We start from the raw sequence: 23646 nt of genomic DNA on the forward strand, positions 1-23646 counted from the left end.
TTCAACTTGACATCTGACCTAGCAAACACAACCTGTATGATTTGTGATTTGTCATGCTTTTTTTTTTTCTTCTAAACCTTCTGGCACAGTTTCTAACACAGACGTCACACTCTGAAAGCATTTCCAATGTGGAAGGTAGAGTCCCCTCAGGAAGACTTGAAAAACATTGAATCACCTACCAAATCAACTAAAAGAGATGTCCCACCCTTTTCAAAGGGCATAAGGAGTCACTCAGGTTAAGTCCCAAGATAACCATTCTCAAGTTTCTTTTAAATGGTACAGACCTTTTCAATAATTAAACAGAAAAACAAAACAAAACTAGGACTATTTGGCTTTATAAAATTGTCACATACAAGTTCCAATAATCACAATTAGAGTAATCACTTATAACCCTTAAATTTTTTTCTTTTTTTTTTTCTTTTTAACCTTAGAGAGTAGTTATTTGATGGTGCCTACATGACATGAGTGGCTGAAGTTCTTTGAGGTCAGGGCTGATGCTTATTTCACCTCTGAATCCTCAGAGTTCTTCCATAGTAGCTCGTGTGTGGTGTACTTTTATTCGTCAGGGCTGAATGAACAGAACATATTCGTGATTTTGTCACAGGTCGGCACTTATGTATTTGTAATCTACGCAGACAGCAGGCCCACCCCATCACTTTTTCTTATGACCTGTCTTTTCTATCTTTGTAGTAGCCTTTGAAGGGACAAAAGGAAGAAGGAAACATGGAGTCGAGTCATTGTAGCACCAGTTTTTCTTAGCTTTCCTCAGTGGCAGGGTCCTTTGAAAACACGGCAGCCCCTTCTGAACCCTCAGTGAGCGCAAGGAGGCGCCCAGAGAAGGGAGTTGCTGACCTCTGGTGAAACAAGAGGGGCAACTTAAATCATAAGGTGAGGTGTCACCTGCCTCCCAACTTGAAGATTCTATGATTTATCTTTAAGCCAGTCAATGATATTGGGAAGTCATAATTAACTAAATGCAGGTCCTTTTCAATTCAATAATTTGACCCAGGTTGAGTCAAATGGATTTCTCTTACGGAAATTATAACTTAAACTCAGACGCACCAGATTAGAATGGAAAATGAGTACTACCACTAGCAACCTGGAAGCAGATTTAAATACTAAAAAATATTCTACATAATGAGAAGACTCTCTTGAGTCTAACAGAATTATATCCATAGCTCATCTATGACTCTATATAGTTTCTCCTAATGCCATTGCTCAAAAGAGTTTAATTTTATTTAGTTGTTTGATTTTGGTAAACTGTCAAAGGTTTTAAAATTGGAGTGTTACCTTTGTGTGGCACCAACAGACAGAAAAGACCATCTTTGAAATAAAAATAAAAACAGTCAAATGGCATTTCCTTGGTTTGAGCTATGATATAGCACCTTCAGGGTCCTGAACGCTGCCTCATGCAAGAGTGTACCCAGTCTAGTGACACTAATTAAGTGTCACATTAGTTACCTGTTTTTGTAAGGTGCACTCTTCCTATGACTTTCCATGTCTTAAAGGAAAACATAACATTATGGAATATATTATGGGCTTCCTAAAACATTATGGCCACATATTTTCTGCAAAACTGTTTCCTGGTGAATATGTGTATCCCAGACAGTCAGCCTTTTCTTAAGTTATGCCATCTGACTCTGCTACCTTGATCTTGGCCAGAGCTGAGAGTTTTCTGAAAGCTTATTCAGTAGCAACTAATAATTCTTTTGGGAGGGCAGTGTTGTAGATACTGAGGTTTCTTTTTTATGTGATGGCAAAGTTATGGTTTACAGCAAGTTTATTTTGTTGCAGGAATATATGTAGAAGTAGTATGCTTTTCAGTAAATTGAAGCTGTTTGGATAAATGCATGTAGTACTTAAAATGTAACAGATCTGTGATTTGGCCATTTAGAATGAAGGTATGTTAGTTTAGTTGAATTGTACCCGTTAAAGGCAAAACAAAATGAAAATAAACACAACAGCTGGGTAAAGTTGCGTATAATTGCAGATTTCCATGAGGTGATAATTAGACTCAATAAGAAAACTTTAAAAAGAGTAATATTAGGCCCTGGCCAGTTGGTTCAGAGATAGAGCGTCAGCCTGGCGTATGGACGTTCCAGGTTCAATTCCTGGTCAGTGCACACAGGAGAAGTGACCATCTGCTCCTCCATCCTCCTCCCATCTTTCTCTATCTCTCTTACTCTCCAGCAGCCATGGATTGGTTAGAGTGAGTTGGTCCCAGGCACTGAGGATGGCTCCACAACCTCTGCCTCGGGTGTTAAAATTGCTCAATTGCCAAACAATGGAGCAATAAGCCCAGATGGACAGAGCACCCCCTGGTTGGGGGCTTGCCAAGTGGATCCTGGTCTGGCGCATGCAGGAGACTGTCTCTCTGCCTCCTCACTTCTCACTTAAGAAAAAATAAAAACACTATCATTCGTATTATATTTTCGTTCATTCAACAAGTTGCACTGCACACTTATTCCGTATCAGTGAATCAGTTAAGATTCGGCATCCCTGAAACTGACAAGACTGTGACTTTAGGTAACTGAAGTAACCGAAAACAATGCAGAATAACATATAACAAAGGGAGTGAATGAAGGTATTTTGGGCAGGTGTGGTGCCTCTCTCGTCTCCCCAGTGCTGTGCTGCTTCCGTTTTCTTGCTCCACACCCTAGCACGTCATTTCCATTCGGGTTCACCTCAGAATCCGACGTGGAGGCTGGAGCTCACGTTAGACCACGTGGGTCGCTGTGATGGACCACCACAAACTGGGTTGCTTAACCCACGACACTTTATTTTCCCATAGTTTTTGAGGCTAGAATGCCAAGACCAAGATGCCATCTAGGTTGGTTCCTGGTGGCGTTTCCCCTCCTGGCTTGGAGACAGCTGGCTTGTCACCGTGTCCTCACCTGGCCTTTCTTCAGTGTGTGTGTGTGTGGAGATAGTCTCTGGTGTCCCTTCCTCTTTTATCAGGAGACCTGTCCTGTTGGATGAGGGCCTCTCTCCGGTGACCTAATGTAACCTTAATTACTTGTCTCTGCATGGAGTCACATTGCATGGTAGGGCTTCAGTATTTAAATTAGGACAGGCACAGATTAGTGCCTTACAGAGGTCTTCCTGTCATGTAGGAATTCATAACTGAGGGAAGGAGACAAAAGATGGACTAAAGAAGGATAAAATGGAGAAGCAGAAATGGAGAGGTCTTTCAGGTGAGCCAGGTCAGCGTAAGGAGCTCCCTGGACATCTCACCCAAAACTTCCACTTTTCTTTTATTGATCAGCATGTAGTCACAGAACTACACACGGCTACAACGTGTCTTTTAGGGTTCTGCTTCCCTGGATAAAGATTTTATTACTAAAGAAAAGGAACAAATAGATACTAGGACTCAACAAGCCCTCTTTGTCATATCAAGAAATTGCTCAAGGCATTAAAGATTAGAATGAGAGTTTTTAACTTCAAGGGGTTTATAATCCAACAAAGGAATCGAAAATGTAAACTAGTTACTGTAATGTAATATAATATTGTCTACTATGGGATACGTGTGTAAGGGTCCTGCGGGAACACAGAGAAAGGATGGTTGTCAGTAGGAGCAGCTGAGTAGGGTGACCATGCGATAAACTTTGAAAGATGGATGGACGTTCTTAAGGCTAAGAAGTGATTCAGTCGAGAATATAAGATGTATCAGGGAATCGCAGGTCTTAAAGGGGGGAGGGCACAACTTAGCCAGAAGTGGTCATGAGATTGGAAAGGTGAAATGAGCCCTCATTTTAATGGGTGTAAAATGTGATTTAGGGAGTTTACTGTGTTCATTGGGCTCTACAGAGCCATCCAAGAATAAGACAGTGTTATAACTAGTTATGTATTTTTAAACATAGACTTTTGGCAACAGAAAGGAAAATGCATAGATGAATTTATAAATGTGTGTGTGTGTGTGTGTGTGTGTGTGTTACTACAAGAAACTCTTCTGAGGAAATGCGGTGTTAGATTCCATTGATGTCACAAGGTGAGGTCTTTCCTGTTACATTGATTCAGTTGTACTCATTTCTGCCCCTCGGAAGATCCAAATAATAATCTAAGAGTTGGAGTTGCAAAAATACATGGAACAGTGAGAAATGATTAAGGTCAACAAGCTTTCTAAAGTTGCAGTACTTGAGGAACATTGTCAAATACACATTCTCCTTCACCCGCCATAATCTTGCAATCTCCTGTTTAACCTTGACAATCGTAGACCTCCTTGGCATTTATCCATCCATCTTTATATGGTTATAGTCTCAGAGGTAGATATCTGATCCACCTTTGGTGTGCTGCACAGTTATAAATTGAGTGAAGAACTGTTTTTTTGTTTTTGTTTTGTTTTTACATCTTCCCTGAATGCCTAGTGTTTGTAAAGTAAAAATGGCCAATAGAAAGCCAGTAAGTTACTTGCCTTCCATATTTCTCAGTTAAAGTTTTCTGAGAATAGGAGGAATTATGGGTTCCTCTTTTTCTGAATTCCATGGCTCCGGGTGTCTGCACTTCAAAGAGGCAATGACCCACCCATATAAACAGCATGGTTCTGGAACATGAAATAAGAAATTAGAATGCGGCCAAGCACAGAGGAAATGATTGAAAGGAATGAGGGGAAATGCTGACAGTCAGTCAATTTTCAGGCCAGTTTATTTGTTTAAACTAATTAAGAACTTCGGCTAATCATAGTGTTAACCTCACTTCCAAAGTCTTTGACAATTTCTGCCCTTTCAAATTCACCCTCAGTGATGCTTACCAGAAAGGGAGTATGCGATTGCGGGTCCCACAGCCGACCCTCGGCCGGGTCTCCACCCAGCTGTTGCTCACCCTGCCTGCCTCTGGGGTCATCGCATTGCCCCCTTATCCTAGTCATGCCTCCTATGTCTTCTTCTGCTGAGCTCTCCAGGCCAATGAAAGTCACAAGACTGTCGTAATTAGGAAATGGGTAAAGATAATTAAAGCCGTTCATTCACAGTCTTTTATTTTGTTTCTCTAAGAAACAAGAATGACCATGTTTAGGCCCTGGCCCTATGGCTCAGTGGTAGAGCATCGACCTGGCGTGCAGGAGTCCTGGGTTCGATTCCCAGCCAGGGCACACAGGAGAAGCGCCCATCTGCTTCTCCACCCCTCCCCCTCTCCTTCCTCTCTGTCTCTCTCTTCCTCTCCCACAGCCAAGGCTCCATTGGAGCAAAAGTTGGCCCAGGCACTGAGGATGGCTCTGTAGCCTCTGCCTCAGGCACTAGAATGGCTCAGGTTGCAACAGAGCAATGCCCTAGATGGGCAGAGTTGTTTTTTAAAAAGAGGGAAAGCATCTAATGAAATGAAAAGAAATTATAGAAGTCAGAGCATGTCAATGCATTTTCAAACATGTAATAATAATGATATAGATAGAGGACCTTGATAAGCTTTCTTTTTTCCTGAAATACATCAAGCTAACAAGAAAATTAAAGGAATTGCATAACAAACACGACTGTGCCCGGTTCTCTGCTTTCTGAAGTCTAAACATTTCCCCATCATTGTTTCTTTTTCATAAGAAATAAAACACCATTAGGATTTTTGAGAAAGTCAAGTAATGAGCAAGTCTGTCCCTCCCTTGAGGTCAGAACCAACTGGGAAATGACAAAGAATGGGCGTGGAGCCCGGCTGATCAATGAAATTCCCACCATCCACCCTGAGATAAGGCTGGCTTGCTCTCCAGCACCAGCTGAGAGCCCGACATGGGAAAAATAGAACAAAGAATTTTTTTTTCCCTGTGAAAAGGCTGACTTCCAAGAGAAAGTAAGAGAGACAACTGAGTGGCTGAACAGCTTCTCCCTCCACACTCACGAATCAGTTAAGTGTGAAGGGGGAGCAGGTACAAAGACAAGGAGTGTGGCAGCTAGTGACGTCCCCTCCCCCTGCAGGGTGAGGGCAGGCATGAGAAGAAAGCCTTTTCCCTCCACAAACGTATAAAGTTAAAGCCACACTTTTTATCTCCTTTTGGATCCTATTGTCTTCCTTCTCTTTCTGCCCTGCTCCCCAGTCCCTAGGTAACCTCTACCTGAATTTTAAGATTGTTGTACATGACACATACCCAATGGCTAAGTACAAGAGCACTTCCATTTAAGACAAATATTGGCAGTCAATCGGTGAGGAGGGGGGTATTAACTATAACATCTGTACTTACTTCAGTTTCAGGGTACCCTAGTAGGCGAGTGGAAAGGATGCAGAAGATGATGCTACTGGGTAGAAATAAGATTTGGATCCAAGGATGTTACTGATCAACTTATGTTCTAAGTACTAAAAGGTCATTATGGTCTTAGCAACAACAATCATAGCTAAGAAAACAAAGTTTAGAGCGATCTCCAAACAGAAAAGATAGCATCAAAAAAATTATCTCTTTCCCCCGAAGAGAAAACAAGCATTCTGCTGACCCTTGCCTTCTGAAATAGTTCAACATTCCAGGCCACGGAGGGTTTCCTTCATCTCTTACAAACAAGCCCCCATGTTCTTTAAAAATACTTTTTGATTCATTTTCCAATTTCTTTTTTCCAGGTGAATAACAAGTTCTATTTGTTTAGCTTACACTGTTTCCTAGACAAGGTTTAAATTGAACAGAGGTACCAAAAAGCTGTTGAATGAAAAGAATGTTTGGTCGTGAATGATCTAATGGAAAATTTCTATAATAAGTAGCCAAGAAGGAAGGAAAATAACGCAAAATTGTTTTTTAAGCGGTAGTGTATTATTAGGGGTCATACCGAGCCATCCAGAAAAATTAACTTGTTAAGTGGTACAGGAGAATCAGTAATGACATCTCTTAGTGTCTGAAATTTGAAATGGCTAGTTAAAGCCATGGGAAACTCTAGGATGAGCCATTGGGTTTGTTTGTTTTAATAGGTTTTGTTTTTGGGGTTTGCACTGTATTCTATTTCTTTAGCTTCACAAAGCCCTTAAAGCAATAATGTTAATGATTGACCACTTGCATGTTAAACTAGAAAGTATTTAGATAACTGTATTCCATCAGAAAGGAAGGTTATAAACCTGTATATTTTGCCTCCCGCTTCTGAGCAACCTGGAAAATGAAACAAAATGAGATGGTAAAGCAGGGTTGAGCTAATATCCCTTCAGGGTCCCTGGCTAAATGAAATCTAGGTAGACTTCATTTTACATGATGACTGTGTTTCTAATGTCTTGTATAAAAAATCATAACATTTAAAAACATCTAGGCTTATCCCTCTTTGAAAAAGTAGTGTAGCTAACTCAAAATGGCAGTAATTATTATTATTTTTATTCAGTGAGAGAGGGGGAGGCAGAGACAGACTCCGCATGTGCCCAGACCGGGATGCACCCAGCAAACCCACTAGGGGGCAATGCTCTGCCCATCTGGGGCTGTTGCTCTGTTGCTCAGGAACCAAACTGTTCTTAGCACCTGAGGAGGAGAACATGGAGCCATCCTCAATGTCCAGGGCCAATTCACTCCAATTAAGCCATGGCTGAAGGAGGGGAAGAGAGAGAGAGAGAGAGAGAGAGTAAGAGAGAAAATAGGGAGAGGGAGATGGATGGAGAAGGGGAAGGAGAGGGGTAGAGAAGCAGATGAGCACTCCTTCTGTGTGCCCTGTTCAGGAATCAAACCCAGGACATCCACATACCAGGCTGACACTCTACCACTGAGCCAACCAGCCATAGCCTTCATTTACTGTCCAGTGCTTACTCTACTACCTTTTCTTATTTCCTGGCCCTTGGAAGCACCTGCAGATGTACTAACAGGAATAGCCCTAAAACGGTCAGCATGTTCCTGCCTCCCTGAGAAGAGATTATCTGTAAATGGATAAAACTCACTGAGAATTTTCCGTTAACAAAAATACAGCTGTCAGAGTCTTCCACACCCAAAGCCTTTGTGTCTCGTGCTTCTGGGTAAACACTCAAGCGAGCTTCAAGCCTGCTGTTTGGAAATGTCGTTTGCTGGCCCCTGTGCAGTGCTGCATGCCGTGGGGTCCCCAAAATTAATAAGCTGGGTTCCCAGGACGCCGGGGCAGCTGGAGCCCAGAGTTCTGCATTCCCGCTGCTGCGCAAACACGCAGGCATGCTTCCTGCGGCGGGATCCAGGGAGACCTGAGGTTCTCAGCTCTGTTAGCCTGTGAGACACGGACTCAGAAGTTGGTGTGGTCAGGGTGGAGGCATTGGGTCCGGGGACGTGAGGAGTTTCAGGAGACCGGGCAGTCGGAGGGGCGCATGCGGAGCAGGGGGCTCTATGCAGTCGGAGGATGTGGGAAACCAGCAGATGTCTGTAGATATGGAAAAGGAAACTAAATGCTGGAACAACTAATGCAGAGAAAAAAAAATTTTAAGGATACTTTTTAAAAGATGATGTTTGGGAAACACTCTATTGGAGTTTAATATTCTGGACAGCTCTTACAAGAGAGAGAACCAGTTCTTACAGCCAGAGAGACCTTTAGGCTAGAGATCTTCATCCCTCTGTTGACTCCATCCTGTTCCATTTAACGAACTTGTACCACACGCCTACTGTGTGCCAAGAATTAAGTCCCCTCGCCATCTTCCCACCAGCCATCGGCAGATACACCCAGACGCACGCGCACTTTGAAGTCCCCGTGCCATTTGTGGGGACTGGAGGCCCATGGTACATTAGCGCTAAAAGTCAAAACAATTCACTGACTGCCCCACACTGAAGCTACAAAGCAGCTCGCTCTTCAGGATGAAGCTTGGAAAATGCTTGAGCACTGAGGTGTTTATTTGGATTGGCTTTTCTGGACGTGCTGATGGAGGTAGAGATCTTGCTGACATATTACATCATTTTTGGTGAAAGAACTTTGAATGGTGAAACTGATTGAGCCAGGGTGGTGGTTTCTTTTTTTTCTTTTTTACATAACTGCACAGGGAAGTTCCATTGTTTGAAGAAGACTCTGAGTTGGATATGGTACTTTTTTCTTTTTTTCCAGAAAATATGAATTCCTGTGTTGGAGATGATGATGTCATTTCCAAACACCTGTGTTGATCCTTCACTCTTTGCTCAAGATTGTCTTCTTTTCATTCTATTTTTATCTCCGGCACTTTCACCACTGTGGTGCTTTGGCCTCTCCTTCTCAAGATTGCAATTCTGTGAAACTAACCCTCTCGGAATTCAAATCAACAAGAATGGTGTGGCACTGTAATGTTTTTGGACGGATTCAGTTACACTTTTGATCAGACTTGATGGCGTAAGGCAACCATGCACACTGGAACCGAGACCCTACTCACTTAGCCGATGGAGAATCATGAAACTACTCAGGGTTTCAGACCCACAGCCCTGAGATTATAAAGAGGGTTTCATCATTTATTGCAAGGTGAGGAAGAGGGCTTCCCACTTTCACCGACTTGTATCATTCAAATGTTTTTCTTCCGACTCCTCAGAGTGCCTCAAAGTTAAATATATGTCACCTAAATTTTAGGAGAAAAAAACATCAATTTGGAGGCATGCAGAACACCTACACATCACAATGTGATTAAGGCGAGCCTGTGTGACTTTGGGAGTTGATGGCCACTTGAGCTGCAATGGGTGAACTCTTCCCACCGGGAGCATTGGCCCAGCAGGAGGGACGCAGGCCCAGGATGCACCTGTGCCCTGTGTGGGGAGGCGGGGCCTCTGCAGCTATGTACCACAGCGGGTGCCCTGCCCAGATGTGCGCTCTGTCCCAGGCAGCTAATGATGGTGACAGTGGCCCCATTAGTATGGATGGACATCCCAGAAGAGGCACTAAATGGAGACTCCAGAGCCTCTGCCTGCAAGAGCAGGCGCCCGTGCCCCCCTCCCAGCCAGCCCTGGACCTGGCTGCAGAGACAGGAAGTCTGTGGTGGAACTGAGTCACTGAGCCCGCTGTCCCGCCCCAGGGCTCTCACACATCTGTGTCACTCTCTATGGTACATGTGGTTGTCAGAATGGGGGAAAATCCTCTTCCAGAATAAAATCCAACTGCCGATGGTCAGTGGACCTTGGATTTTACGTCTGAGCTCTGTTAACTCCTGTACTGAACATTCTCTGTAGCAGCAACACATAACTTGTATTTCTCACAGCAGCCAATACCTGGAAGGCGTGCGTGAGCTCACTTTAACCAAGATAAGCTGAGGCTTGTGGAAGTTGAATCACTTGCTGTATTCTTTCCCAGCCAGACTCCCAGTAAGAGCTCTCATAACAAGAGAACTGCCCTTTTATAATTTCTTAATCTCTAGGGTTTAGCATATATTCAACCCAAGGTAATGATTTGATTAGTATTTGTGGAGTGGTTAAATAAATATAAATAAATAAATAAATAAGTGAGAATGCTAGGTTTAAGCCCAAAGTTCATAGAGTCCTAAAGACTACCATCTTTCTCTACTACCATAGTACTCTAACCATTAATTAACTATAAGAACACAATTATTATTTCTCACCTTAATGTTGTATCATCATTTCACCATATTAAAAATAACAACTATAAAGTTAATTTCATAATTCACCTTACTATTTCTAGATGGGATAAACATGTGTAGGAAGTTGTTGAAAGAAAGCAATAGCATTTTACTCTGTGTCTCCCGTCATCATCATTTATTTATCACCCTCGGGCCATGGGCTTGGGGTTTAAAATATTCAAAATTCCATTGGGGATTTAATACTCTAGTCTGGATATTATGGGAGCAGAATTTCTGGACCACCTGGGAGAGACAGATTTACGTCATTGAGAAGCAAACAATCAGACAGGCTGCTGTGACTTTTCCTGGGACTCGGAGGACATGGAGGGGGGAGGCCTTCCTTCACCAATGGGTCAGTGCCCTGTGGTGGTGCCAGGATGTGCCCCCTCCTTCCAGTCTTCCTGTGGGTCCCAGGCTCAAATATGCCAAAGTTATAAGACAGGGAGAGCTCTGATGGGCCATGGGAGGGTTCTGTTGACCTGGGTTATTTTATTTTATTGATCTGACTACATCAATAGCACTGTTATCACAGAAAGGCGATGATTTGGCCTCAGGAGACGGAAGTTGAGGTCCTGTCTCCGCCACTAACCCAGCCTGGTCCTGGACAAATCGTCACTCTCTGTAATTAGCAAGCTCTGAGGTCCAGCTTGCTGATAGAGTAATGACTGCTGTCCTGCTAACCCCCACAGTTTATGCACTGGTTTAGTCCTACCCTTTACATGAAGATGTTTGTGAGCAGAAAACACAACAGAGCTCTAGGCTATTTCTTCCTCTCTTTCTTGCTCTCACATGGATGTCTTACACATCAAGCTCCATCCCGGGGTAAAGAAATTGCCCCAAATGCTCTCCCTCACAAGAGACACTTGGCAATACCAACCACCTCATCTTCCTCCTCCGTGTTTAGCCATAAGATAGATAATAGACAGACATAAACATACTTGAAGGGAAGCAAGCTTTTTTATTTCTTTCTACCTAAACACATGCATGTGAGCTGAAGCCCCTCCTGTAGCTTTCTCAAGACTGTGGCCAGGACTTCTTTCTCTACCGCCCCCCCATCCCAGCATCTTCCCGGCCACGGCCACTGTTGCGGAGGCTCCTCCCGAAGTCTGCTTCTCAGGAGACGGAATTACAGGGACTACTCGTAGCCTCTTTCTTCTGAATACTTCCTGCCGCCATCTTCCCAGTTCAGGGCCACGTTAGAAAAAAACGGACACATTTTTTTTCATTCTGAGCGAGTTGGGAATCCTGGGGAAATGCAGGCGAATTTCTCTGCCGTCCTGAGCCTCCTTCTCCTCGTCCGCACAAAGGTGGCAATGGCTGGCGTTAATCATAGGCAGTTGGAACATGAGACGTGGAGGAGCATGTGATGAGGAGTAGCACATAGCAAGTACACAATTTTGTTGTTATTATTAAGGGGATAATCCTATACACTATATCTCTCTTTATTTTTTATTTTTTTTGCTGGTATGTGTGAAACCAGGATTTATTTTTGACCAAGGACTAGGGTCTGTGTTTTATTTCCCATCATATTTACCTGATGTGGCCCCTGGAGCCACCTCAAGTTTTGTTTGTCTTGGTTTTGTTTGACTTTGAGGATAAGTATGATTTCGCTCTACTCCTTGTACATGACGTTCTGAGACCAGGTAGTGTGTAACAAAATGGAACAGAAAGCTCCCAAGGAGCCCCTTAGATGGGTGAGGCACTACTTTAAATCAAAAGAACACAATGTAAACTATTTTTTATGTCATCTCCTGCAGTTCAGGCCCCTTGGTGCCCCGGCACACATGAAAGGGGCTGATTTACAGTCACCCGGGGCACGCTGCCTGGAGAATTCTGAGGACAGGAAATGAAAAAAGTGCAGCTCACACCCCCGGACATTCCACCCAACATGTGGAATAAACAAAGAGGCCCAAAAAGGAAACCAAAAGCTCTGGTCTTCAGTGGACAGTGCCCCGTGCACCCACAGGCCTGTGGGAGGGCACCGTCTGAAGATCACAAAGTGCTGGAAAAATCCCTCCAGACGTATGCAGTTGACCTTGACAAAAGATCGTTCTGATCCTCTTTTGGTCCAGAGGATGCTGAGTGCTTTTCAGTGAGGGAAATTCTGTTTCCTGCATCCACATCACAAAAGAGGGCTCGTGCATTACAGGTCTGTGCCTCTCACACCGCACAGGAGTCTGACGTCCTGGGGATGGGGTTGGACGTAGACAGTGATCCAGGAAAGCAGGGCGGGGCCTGGGATCCTGGACCCCGTGGGAGCTCCCGGCTGATGCGGGTGCTGCTTCCTTGGTTTGCAGTCATCATTTTCTACACGATCTTCCGTGGGGTGTTCTGGTCCTTATCCAGAGGACCGTTGGTTCTCTACTCAGGTGATTTGGGTCTTCTGGGAATTTGGCACTGTCTGGAGACATTTCTCATCTTCACAACTCAGGGGGTGCTGCTGGCATCAGCAGCCAGGGGCCAGGGCTGCTGTTAACCCCTGACAATACACAAAACAGCCCCTCATAACAGCTGCGTTTCTGACCCCAAATGTCAATAGCACCGCAGTTGAGACACCCTGCTGTAGAAGTACCATTCTGTGTGTTCCTCATAGCAGAAACAATTTGTTGAAAGTGTTCAAAAACAATAAAAATAAAGCTGTGAGGAAAGGGAGGGAAGGGGCAAGAACTCTTTAGTTGGGAGTAGAGAATGAACAGTGTTTAAAACTGTCTTCAGATACATGAAAGGCCATTATGCAGAGATGGTTCACAGCTGTTCTTCATCCCTCCGTGAAGAACGAGCAGGAAATGTACAAACATGGGCCTGGGCTGCCCATTCGTCCTTAACTGGGCCTTCCGTGGAGGCCAGGAGACTCTCTCCAGAATCTTGCTTCCATATTTGTCCCGTGTTGTGTCTTAGTGTTTGCAAAGACCCTCCCAAATCCTTGGGGCATAGTTTCTTCTCGCTGCCAAATCACACCTCTCCCTCCCCTTCAAGTCCTGACTTGAAAGTTTCCATTGCCGTAAAAATTGTTCCGAGCTCAGATGAAATCGTCCCCAGTTCACCTCTAACGACAGCTGGCACATACCACCGCCCCTTCAACGTGTTATCTTTCCTTCTACAAAGGTGATGGCTCATCTGTGTACAAGGAGCTGAGGAAATAAGAAAGATAAGAAGCAGCCCCTTGCTTTGAAAAATTTTCCAGCCATACAGAGAGAGAACAAATTGATGGTCACCAGATGGGAGGAGCAGCAGATGGGTGAAAAATGTTAGGGGATTTTAAAAAGTACAAATTGTCAGTTGTAAAAATTGCTGTGGGAATGTGAAGTACAGCAGAGGGAATACAGTCAATAATAGCATAATAATTATTTGTGGTGCCAGGTGGGTACTCTATTTATTGGGGTGATCACTTCATAAGTTATGTACATGTCTAATGACTATGTTGTTCACCTGAAACTAATATAATAGTGTATGTCAACTGTAATTGAAAAATAAATTGAAAAAATAAAAATAAATAAAAATTTTCCAATCTAGGGGGAAAAAAAATCTCACATAGCTAACTACAATATAAATAGTGTTTAATATGCTGCTCACAAAAATTAGGGGATATTTCAAAATGAAGCAATAAAAAAAGAAGCATTTGACTTTTTTATTAAATAGAAATAGCAGAAAAGCAAATGACAAGTCAAAGAAAGTTGTCCAATTATGCAAATGAAATGCAAAACCAACTTGTATTTCATTGGTGAAAATGCACTAGACAAAAGGCTGAAAGTACTGGAGTATCTGCATGTTCCCTGATCCCCTAATTTTTGTGAGCAGTGTAATTATCTCTTTCTTGTAAATTACATAGCATGTTAGGTGATGAGAATGCAATGAATAAAAAAGCAATAGAGATAGAGAAGGCATCACAAGAATGAATTTATGAAGGGTGGATTGCAGTTTTACCTAGGTTGAACATTCCCAAATGGAAGGTGCTTTGCACATAGTAAGCAAAATTTTTCTTAAATAATTCATCCTTTGAAGACTCAGCCTTTTGGTAGTGGTTATTTTCAACTTCAGGATTATGATTGAAATTTTTCTACTACTCCCTGTTTCCTATAGTGTTTGTGGGTTTTTTTGGCATGTATATGAGAAAGAATTATTCAATATTCTTTTTTTGGGGGGGCGTCTTATTTTGAAATACACTTACACTTGTAGAAAAGTTGCAGTGGTACAGTATACTCTGGGAAATTGCAGCTTCCTTGAATGTTAACATTCTATACATGGTACAGTTATGGAAACCAGCAAATGAACATAATAATTATCTCTAGGAGAAATTATTTTTTAAATAAAAGAGGAGGGTTTAAAAGATTACTTTTCAAATGAGGGAGATCAAGGAAGATTTTATAAATGGGTATACATAAGGATATATATTTTCATAAACAGGAACAAAAGTTTCTCTAAGTTATGTATAATTCTACGCACCAAAGAAACAGTTAATACTGTAGCAAAATTTGAAGATAATGAATAAGGACATAGAGTGAATTAAGAGTCTGGATTTAGACTTTACTCATGGAAGAGTCCACAGAAGGTAAGGAGAGAGAATTTTTCAGGATACATGTAGCTATATCATGGTTTTAACAAAGGAGAGTGGATTTAACCACTTCTAAATGTACCTTGTGATGCTCTGTGATTTTATAAGGGAGTGCTCTTGGAGAAGAATTCTGAGTTACATCTAGGAGGGGAATACTTTGGAACTTCTCAAGTACACTTTGAAACCCAGTACCAGACATGGGACATGGCACCATCCAGAACCCATTAAATAGAGAATCTCACTCATAGAGGGTTTCCAACACCCGACCTACAAGGAAGATGAAGATAATCAAACCTCATTGAACGTCTAGTATGTACCAGGTGTTGAGTAAACTCGAGCTATATCCTCTGGTTTCATCTCAACAGCAACCTGTGAGGTCATCACGGCCACCAACACTGTAAGGAGGCTGTAGTGTATCGTTTCCTTCCATCCTCTGCTCCATTCAGGACAGGAAACAGCAAATCTCGGGCCTGCACCGGAAGCTGTCTCTGGGTGGAGATGTTCTCCTGCCTTCCCTTGGGAAGCAACAAGGAGAAAGCTTCCTCCCCCGATGGTTTAAACCAGTGGTCCCCAACCCCCGGGCAGCGGACCGCTACTGGTCCGTGGGTCATTTGGTACCGGTCCGCAGAGCAAGAATAAATAACTTACATTATTTCTGTTTTACTTATATTTAAGTCTGAATGATGTTTTATTTTTTAAAAATGACCAAATTCCCTCTGTTACATCCATCTAAGACTCACTCTTGACGCTTGTCTCAGTCACGTGATATGTTTATCTGTCCCACCCTAAAGGCCGGTCTGTGAAAATATTTTCTGACATTAAACCGGTCTGTGGCCCAAAAAACATTGGGGACCACTGGTTTAAATGGTGATTCTTGCATCCTCTGGAGTCAAAACAGGGGAATGACTGTTTACAGTCATGGGCGACCGTGGTTTGCCGTGGGGCCAATGCTACTGGAAGCCTCTCTGCAATTGCATTATCATTTGTGAGCATAAGTCGGCACGCTGCCCCACATGTTTTAAAACCTGAATCCCTTGGAACTATACAGATACTGAATTACTATGGAAATTTGTTTGAATGTTAAAACGTGTGCTCTTCAAAGCCATGGTATTGATTTCTGGTCAGTAATACCATTAATGTCATAGACCTTTCTTGTAGTCCCCAATCCTTTTTATTTTCTTTTTAATTTTTTTAATTGAATCTTCAATCTTTGAACATAATTTCTCTCTTTAATAAGAGCTCAGCTTTCAGTGGTGACCTCAGGAATGGCTTTCATAATTCAAAACATGGTGGAGGCCCTGGCTGGTTGGCTCAGTGGTAGAGCGTTGGCCTGGCATGCAGAAGTCCTGGGTTCAATTCCCGGCCAGGGCACACAGGAGAAGCACCCATCTGCTTCTCCACCCCTCTCCCTCTCCTTCCTCTCTGTCTCTCTCTTCCCCTACCGCAGCCAAGGCTCCATTGGAGCAAAGTTGGCCTGGGCACTGAGGATGGCTCCATGGCCTCTGCCTCAGGCGCTAGAATGGCCCTGGTTGCAACAGAGCAATGCCCCAGAGGGGCAGAGCATCGCCCCCTGGTGGGCATGCCGGGTGGATCCCGGTCAGGCGCATGCAGGAGTCTGTCTGACTGCCTCCCTGTTTCCAACTTCAGAAAAATACAAAAAACAAAACAAACAAAAAAAACCATGGTAGAATCTTTGCTGACTCTGTGTAACTGGTCCTTGTTTTCCCTCTCCCAGTCGTTCTAGGCTTCTGTGCGTCATTCAATGTGGATGTGAAGAACTCCATGACTTTCAGCGGCCCCGTGGAGGACATGTTTGGGTATACTGTTCAGCAGTATGAAAATGAAGAAGGAAAATGGTAAGCCAGCCCATTTTGTTGTTGCTGCTGTTGTTTAGTTTTCGTATAAGGTAATGAAAAATGCCATTTGGCAACACTTTTATGAATGAGAGTTCAACAGCATGAATCACTTATAATAGGAAATGCAGTCTAATCATTTGGTCATGGAAACTGACGAAGTAAAAAAAAGAAACCTTTCTTAGCAATATTAAAGGAAGTGGTTAGAGATGTCTGTGGAAGCCTGGGTTGACCTCAAAGAAGGTCCTTATCCAAAATAGTCATTCTGCAATTATGTTATTATGGCAGGAGCTCTTTAATTGTTCTAGTTTTAGAGTAGCTGACATTAGGCAGCAAGGATTGGGAGGCAGATGAGGTGCTGTCCTTGTAAGGGTTAATGTTGCTTCTGCAATGTCATATTGGGCTGATATATTTGGTGCTGTACTGAGCTGTTGGGTGTGGTCTACTACTTAGTAGGAAGCTTACTGAATTTCTTTTATATACTTTTAAACACTGTTATGTTGTTTCAGTTCACTCTAGGCATGATTTTTATGACTTTTAATTGTATAACTAACTTTTGGGTGTACAACATTATAAAGTGACATCCATATACTACAAAACGATCGCTTCCAAAAGTTCAGTTACCCTCCATCACCACCTAGTTGACCCTTTACCCCATTTGTCCACCCCAAGCCTCCTTCCTCTCTGGTAACCACAGGGATGTTCTCTTATGTTGTATTCTTATCATAAAAATAATAATAATAATAATAACTAAAGAGGGCAGGAGGAGACCTTTGGCAGTAATGGATATATTTCTGACCATAACCTGTGATGAAGGTTTTGCAGACTTACTAATCTCCAAACAACACGTTGTATACATTAAATGGGTACAGCTTTGTATCTGCCATTCTTATTTCAATAAAGTGGTTAAAAAAAAAAGTGACACCACTAGAGAAATGTAGTTCTTTAAGGCCAGAGCTGAAAATAGAACTTGAGTCTCTCCACTCCCCGTCTAATGCCTTTTTCTTTATAGAACTAGACTAAAAAATAAATGTTGATAGGAATTATGTTTGTAGTATCACACTTTCCTTCTTAATACGTGTGTGAGATTTTACGAGCACTTGAATGTATATGGAGGTCAAATCTACTTTAATTCCATTTTGACATTCCATGTTTACAATGACCTTATGGGAAAAGATGTGAAAAAAATCAAGGCAACAAGAACAGCATGGCCAACTGAGTTTAGAAGTAAGCAAACAATAGAAATTTACATGCCCCACCTTTTCAGGGCTGCGTGGTAGCAGCATGTTGTCCCAAAGAGACCCAGGCACTGCTAATGCAAAATAAACTTTGGAAACATGTTTGAGTATTCTGCAAGGCTTTGTCAAATCAGATAGGATGCCTACTTACTTTAAGAAATGAACTGTGGGCCAATTGAAACATTGGGGGGAGCACAGATTCTGTGATTTTTCTGCAGGGCTGGGCACCTTACTAAATCATATTTACTGCTCATGTTTCAGAAACTCAGCAACCACAGATCTTTTAAAAAAAAATATCACCCTGACCCATCCTGCATCTTGGCTGAATTAGCGCAAAGAAGGAGTTCTTGGCCCATTGCTAGTGTAGTCTGTGTATGGGGAAAAGTATTGCTTTAATTATTTTGGAAGAACCCAAAGTTAACAGAAAAGGCATCCCATCCTGATGCCCCTGGTCACCTTTCAGATGGATACTGTGAAGTGTGACTTACTTCCTATCTTTGGCTGCAAAACCCTATTGTTTTCTTGGTACAGAATGCCTTATAGCTCCAATCAATGTCAGCTGTGGCTCATTATGGTTAGCATGAGCTGAAGCAACCGAGAAATGACAATGTAGTTCAGGAAAAAAAAATTCACAGAGTATAATGGGTTTAATAATTTTGCTTTGAAAAAGTGCAGAAACTTAAATGCGCTCAGCACTGCCCACGCCTTTCAGACCCGGCGGTCATCGTAGCACCGCGAGGTCTTGGCCACACGGGAGAGGACAGGGCATTGGCGCGGGGCTCTCCACGCTGCTGTTGTCGGCTGTGTCCCCCCAGCACTGGGACCCGCCCTGTTAGTTGCTGTTCCAGCACTGGGACCCGCCCTGTTAGTTGCTGTTCCAGCAATTCAGGGTGGCTGCAGCGGGTGGAGATTCTCACAGTAGACTTTCATGATGCAGACCCCTCCCTAGCCAATCCTCAAGCCGGCATCCAAATCAGAACCTGTCTGCTTCATGCCGTTTCCTAGAGGGCCCTGCCGTGTGCCACCACGTGAGGCTTACTGGTGGGCGTGGCTGATCAATATCCTGTTTCCTGTGTATATGTGTTTTTGAATAAAGCCCGTTCAGAGCTTGGGGCGAAAAGATCTTCCAACATCTCTATCAAGTTTTCTCTTATATATTTAGTATACTGTTTATTTTAGATTGCTTATAATATCGTTTGAAGTTGAAGTGTTCTCTTTGCCAAGCCTGTCATTTCTTAGGCTCACGCCACTCCCCCGCTTGTGCCCATCAGGGCGCAGGGCACCGCAGCGAACAGGCCTCTGTGAGCCTCACCCTCTGAGAGGACCGGACACTTACACTGTTTATTTTTTTAAAACCTGGCTGGCGGTGGGAAGGGGGGGCTTGGTTGGCACTCTGAGGGTGACTTGGCTTGTGCATCCGCAAAAGGCTAGGTAAAATGGCTGTTCATGAACCAATGTAAACATGAGACAACCCGCACCAGGAAGCTGGGCTTTTTTCTTTTTATATATAGAAAAAAAAATAATCATAAACATAAAACAGAGCAGTTAGAAACCAGCTACTCTTCAAATAAACATCATAATGGCTGCAATGACTGTTATGAATAGCACACACTTCTCAGTGGGCCAAGTTGTACCGTCACTGGAGCCTTGTGTGGAGATTTCTTCCCTCACCTTCACAACCTTGGAGTTCATCGATGCTGTTCCAGAGATCCAGAAGGAGGTCCAGAACACCCTTCCAACTTAATCATCCTGGGAAAATCATGACAATAATTCCAAATGAAAAACGGGATTCTAATATATAGGAAGAACACGTAACGAGTTAAAGTGAGCTCGCATTCCGTTATAAAACAATGCTATCTGTAGTTCATTGAGCAATCTATGGCTTTGGGTCCTTGGGTTATATTGACCCTGAGTGTTTGGGTAGATGTCACCCTTATCATCTTCCTTTTCTAAACAGGAAACTGCAAAGGAAGTGCCAAAGGTTGAATATAGCAAGTATGGAGGGGGGTCAGGATGTGGAACACCAGCCCCCTAACTCCCAGCCAGTTCCCTTGACGTCAAGGATTCCCTGCAACCTTGACCTGTGAAGAAGCCTCCCGTGTTACCCAAGGGCACATGGGACATTCTGCTTAAGCAAAATACTGAGCCTCTAACATGGAAATAAAGACTTCCTGGTTAGAACCTCTGCGCTGGTCACATGAGCCTGAAATTCCTAGATCTGCCCTACCTAGGTTCTTAGAATATTGGACACAGTCATTCATTCATTCATTCATTCATTCAATAAATGTTTATTGAATGCCTGTTTTGTGCCTGGCCCTGTTATTGGCACCAAGGATACATGAGTGAATAAAACATGAAAACTGCTACCATGGAGCTTATGTTCTCCTGGGGAAGGGGTGGGGGGAGACAAAAAGGAAATAATAAACTTAGTGAACAGGTTGGTTAGATCACATGTCAGAATGGGTGAGTGCTGTGAGGAAACAAAGGGCAAGATAACGGGCATGGGGAACCTTGGAGACGATCGAAACTCCACAAATGCAGTGCTGGTAAAGGGTTAGGATTCTGTTACTTTGCGCAGCTTGGGAAGAGAAGGCTTGCTTAGGATTAAGGGGTAAGATATATGTGCTTTGCAGAGCTGCGTGCTTAATGTCAGAATAGCCCCGAGGGAAATAGGCAGAGCTGTGTCCTGGGCAGCGTCCTGTTAACCCATTCTTTACCCGGCTTGCAGCTCCCGGCTCCCTGTGTCAGTCCTGACTGACTACCGCTGCCTCTCTCTGAGCTCTCGCACCTCCGTCCTTACCGACCCAGAGCACACAACGGGCCGTGGTCCAGTGCTCCATCTGGCTGTTTCCAATGATCACTGGGCTCTAGGCCTCTCTGTTGCCCTGGAAGTTTAATATAAACTCCAGACCCTTTCCTTTCAATCAGAGCCCCTCGCTGGCCTGTCCCACCTGCCCCACTTGCATTGGGGACACCGACCCCGCATTCCTGCCATGCTGCCTCGTCTCCTTCCATGTCAGCCTTCGCTGGCCTCTCTCCACACTCCCACCTGAGCTGTCCACGATCTCCCGTCCCTCCTGCCTTGCAGCTCACAGTCACTGGACCATGAACATGCTGTTTGGGACACCCCTTTTTTGGCTATCCAAAACATTCCCCCAATTCAGGGTACATGTTTCCCAACCAATCAGGTCTCCTCTGTACACTCAGTTTGTTCTGTGCTGACGATGGGATCTTAGAATGCAAAGGGCCTTTGGAGGCTGACCTCCCATCCGCTGTGAAAACGCTATCTAGTGCCACCCTGCGAGGAGGTGACCTACGACATCGTGGCATGAGGGGCCGCCTGACCAGCCTATGGTGCTTCATCAGTGAAAGTCTCCACCACTGCACAAGCCCACCACCAGACCACCCCTCCTGCCAAATCTCACCAGATGACCACTGCTCATTTGCTAGAGGGAGGCAGGAAGGAAGGAGGGAGGGAGGGTGTAAACTACTGAATTAAAACTCTATCCTCCCTTTCTGCATAACAGATTACCCCCAAAACTGAGCAGCTTAAAACCACCATAATTTGTTATTGCTCAAGATTTTGAGGACTGAGCAGGCATGCCCCTGCTGTCTAGGGAATTGCATGAATTCTTGTTCCTGATGCTGCACTTGTCTGGAGCCTCAGCTGGGGCTGGAGCATCTGAGGTCCGGCAGCTCCTGCCCTTGGCCCCAGCCCCCTCTCCTCCGGGTGGCCTCTCATCCTCCACTAGGTTAGACTCTCGGCTTCTTCACTGCACCCATGTTTGCAGGTTTCCCAAAATGGGGGCGTGGGCACTGCAGGGCCATACGACCCAGCCTCGGGAGTCCCAGCAGTTTTTCTGCTATCTTCCATCAATCACGCAGATCCCAGTTTCAACAGGAGGAGAGATAGACTCTGCCTCCAGGAGGGAGGAGAGGCAACATGACATCACACAGGTGCACCCAGCTCCAGACTGGCTGTCACACTACAAACCTCCCGGACCCGGGCCATACAGAGCCCTGCCTAGGGAACCCGGGCTCCGTCCTCATTTCTCAGACAAACTTGCCTTTCTGATCCTCCCCCTTGTACCTGCTCGGGGACCCCCTCCCTCTCCCGAGACATCAGCCTTAGTCTCGTTCCGGGTTCCTTCCCGCCATCATGTAATCATATCCAGGTTGACTCTGTATTAAATTCAACTCAACTCAAACCCTTCCTGGTTCGCCTTCATACAGAGACGTTCACACTGAATGGACAAGGCCCAGCGCCCTTATTTTCAGTGCATTACCTGCAGTGAGGTTGTCCTCACAATCCTGGCCCCTGGCCCCACTGTTCTTGCCTTCATTGGTGTCTGTGACACCCTGGGGCTCTGACTGCCCTTCTTCCTCGAGGTCATTCACACCCACCTCTTCCCTCTTTTCACTCATTAAATGTTGTGTAATTTCCCCTGGGTGTCAGCTTTCTCCTCTCTTCCCACTCTGCTTTCTTGATATGGTGGCATTGATTCTTGGGGTATCAGCCATGCTTGTGTATGTTCCCTGTGCTGTCTCAGATGTTCCCCAGACAGACAGAGCCAAGGTGCCCACAGAAGTAATTGTCACCTGCACTCTTTATTGGCCTTTCTTCTTTCCCTCCATCATTCCCCCCCTCTCTCCACACTTGTGCATTCTTGGAATTGCCTCCCCAAAAGCTACCTGCACCCAAGTCCTTGTCTGGGGTCTGCTTTGGACCCAAACTCTGACAGCTTATATCCTAAGGATTTCTAGAATCAGTGACCCCTTTCACTTCACTTTCTTAATTCAAGTCCTCCTTTCCCAACTGGGTGACATTAGGAACTTTTACCTTCACTATCTGAGTCTAATTTGGCCCTTTCTCAAATTTACTTATGGCACTGTAAGCAAAGATGTTTTCTAAATTAGGGTCCATCCTGTCGCATCCCTCTTTGAAAGCTTCAATGGTTACCAACCTCCTTCCCGCTCCATAAAATAAACTGCAAGTTTTTAAAGTTGACTACAAGAACGATAATGATCAGAGCCTGTTTACCTCTCCAGATGCAGCATCTACTCCAACTGCAGGGAGCTACTTGAACTTGTCCAAAGAGCAGTGTTCTTTTTTGCTCCTGAGACTTTATGGAAGCATTGTGATGGTACATTTCTAATTCTGCTTCCCCTCTAAGTTTAAACAACCTAAATGTTGTGTTTTATTCATTTTATATTCCCATGGCCTGGCCAAAGGCCGAACCTGTAGAATGTTCTAAATAAATGTTGATCCATCTATCTAACCTCAAATTAAAGAGTTTCCATAATAACAGGAGGCTCAATACTTTAAAATGTTTTAACTATGAAAATAATGTAATCAACCACATTCTAAATGGCTTTGAACATATTGGGTGGGGGGGGGGGGGTGAGGAAACCTAACCACAACCTTCTTAATATAATTTGTTATGTTTTTGGTGTACTCACATTTAATCTATGTTTTGCATAGATGTAGTGGTTCCATCATTTAAAAAGAAACAAACATAAAGATATAATAATAATTCAAAGAACTAACATTAAGATAGTACATCCTATGAGCCAAATACTTTTATAAGCA

General features: G+C 43.9%; 1 protein-coding gene across 1 annotated transcript in view; it reads left to right on the forward strand.

The window, feature by feature from the left end:
* ITGA1 (integrin subunit alpha 1) overlaps nt 1-23646 on the forward strand; it is a 183594-nt gene that overhangs the window by 54537 nt on the left and 105411 nt on the right. Inside the window, exon 2 of the mRNA XM_066240685.1 lies at nt 16701-16821. Within this exon, the coding sequence (XP_066096782.1) occupies nt 16701-16821 (121 nt within the window). The remainder of the gene's footprint in view (nt 1-16700; nt 16822-23646) is intronic.

The sequence above is a fragment of the Saccopteryx bilineata genome, chromosome 1 (assembly GCF_036850765.1).
Source record: "Saccopteryx bilineata isolate mSacBil1 chromosome 1, mSacBil1_pri_phased_curated, whole genome shotgun sequence".
Classification (NCBI taxonomy): domain Eukaryota; kingdom Metazoa; phylum Chordata; class Mammalia; order Chiroptera; family Emballonuridae; genus Saccopteryx; species Saccopteryx bilineata.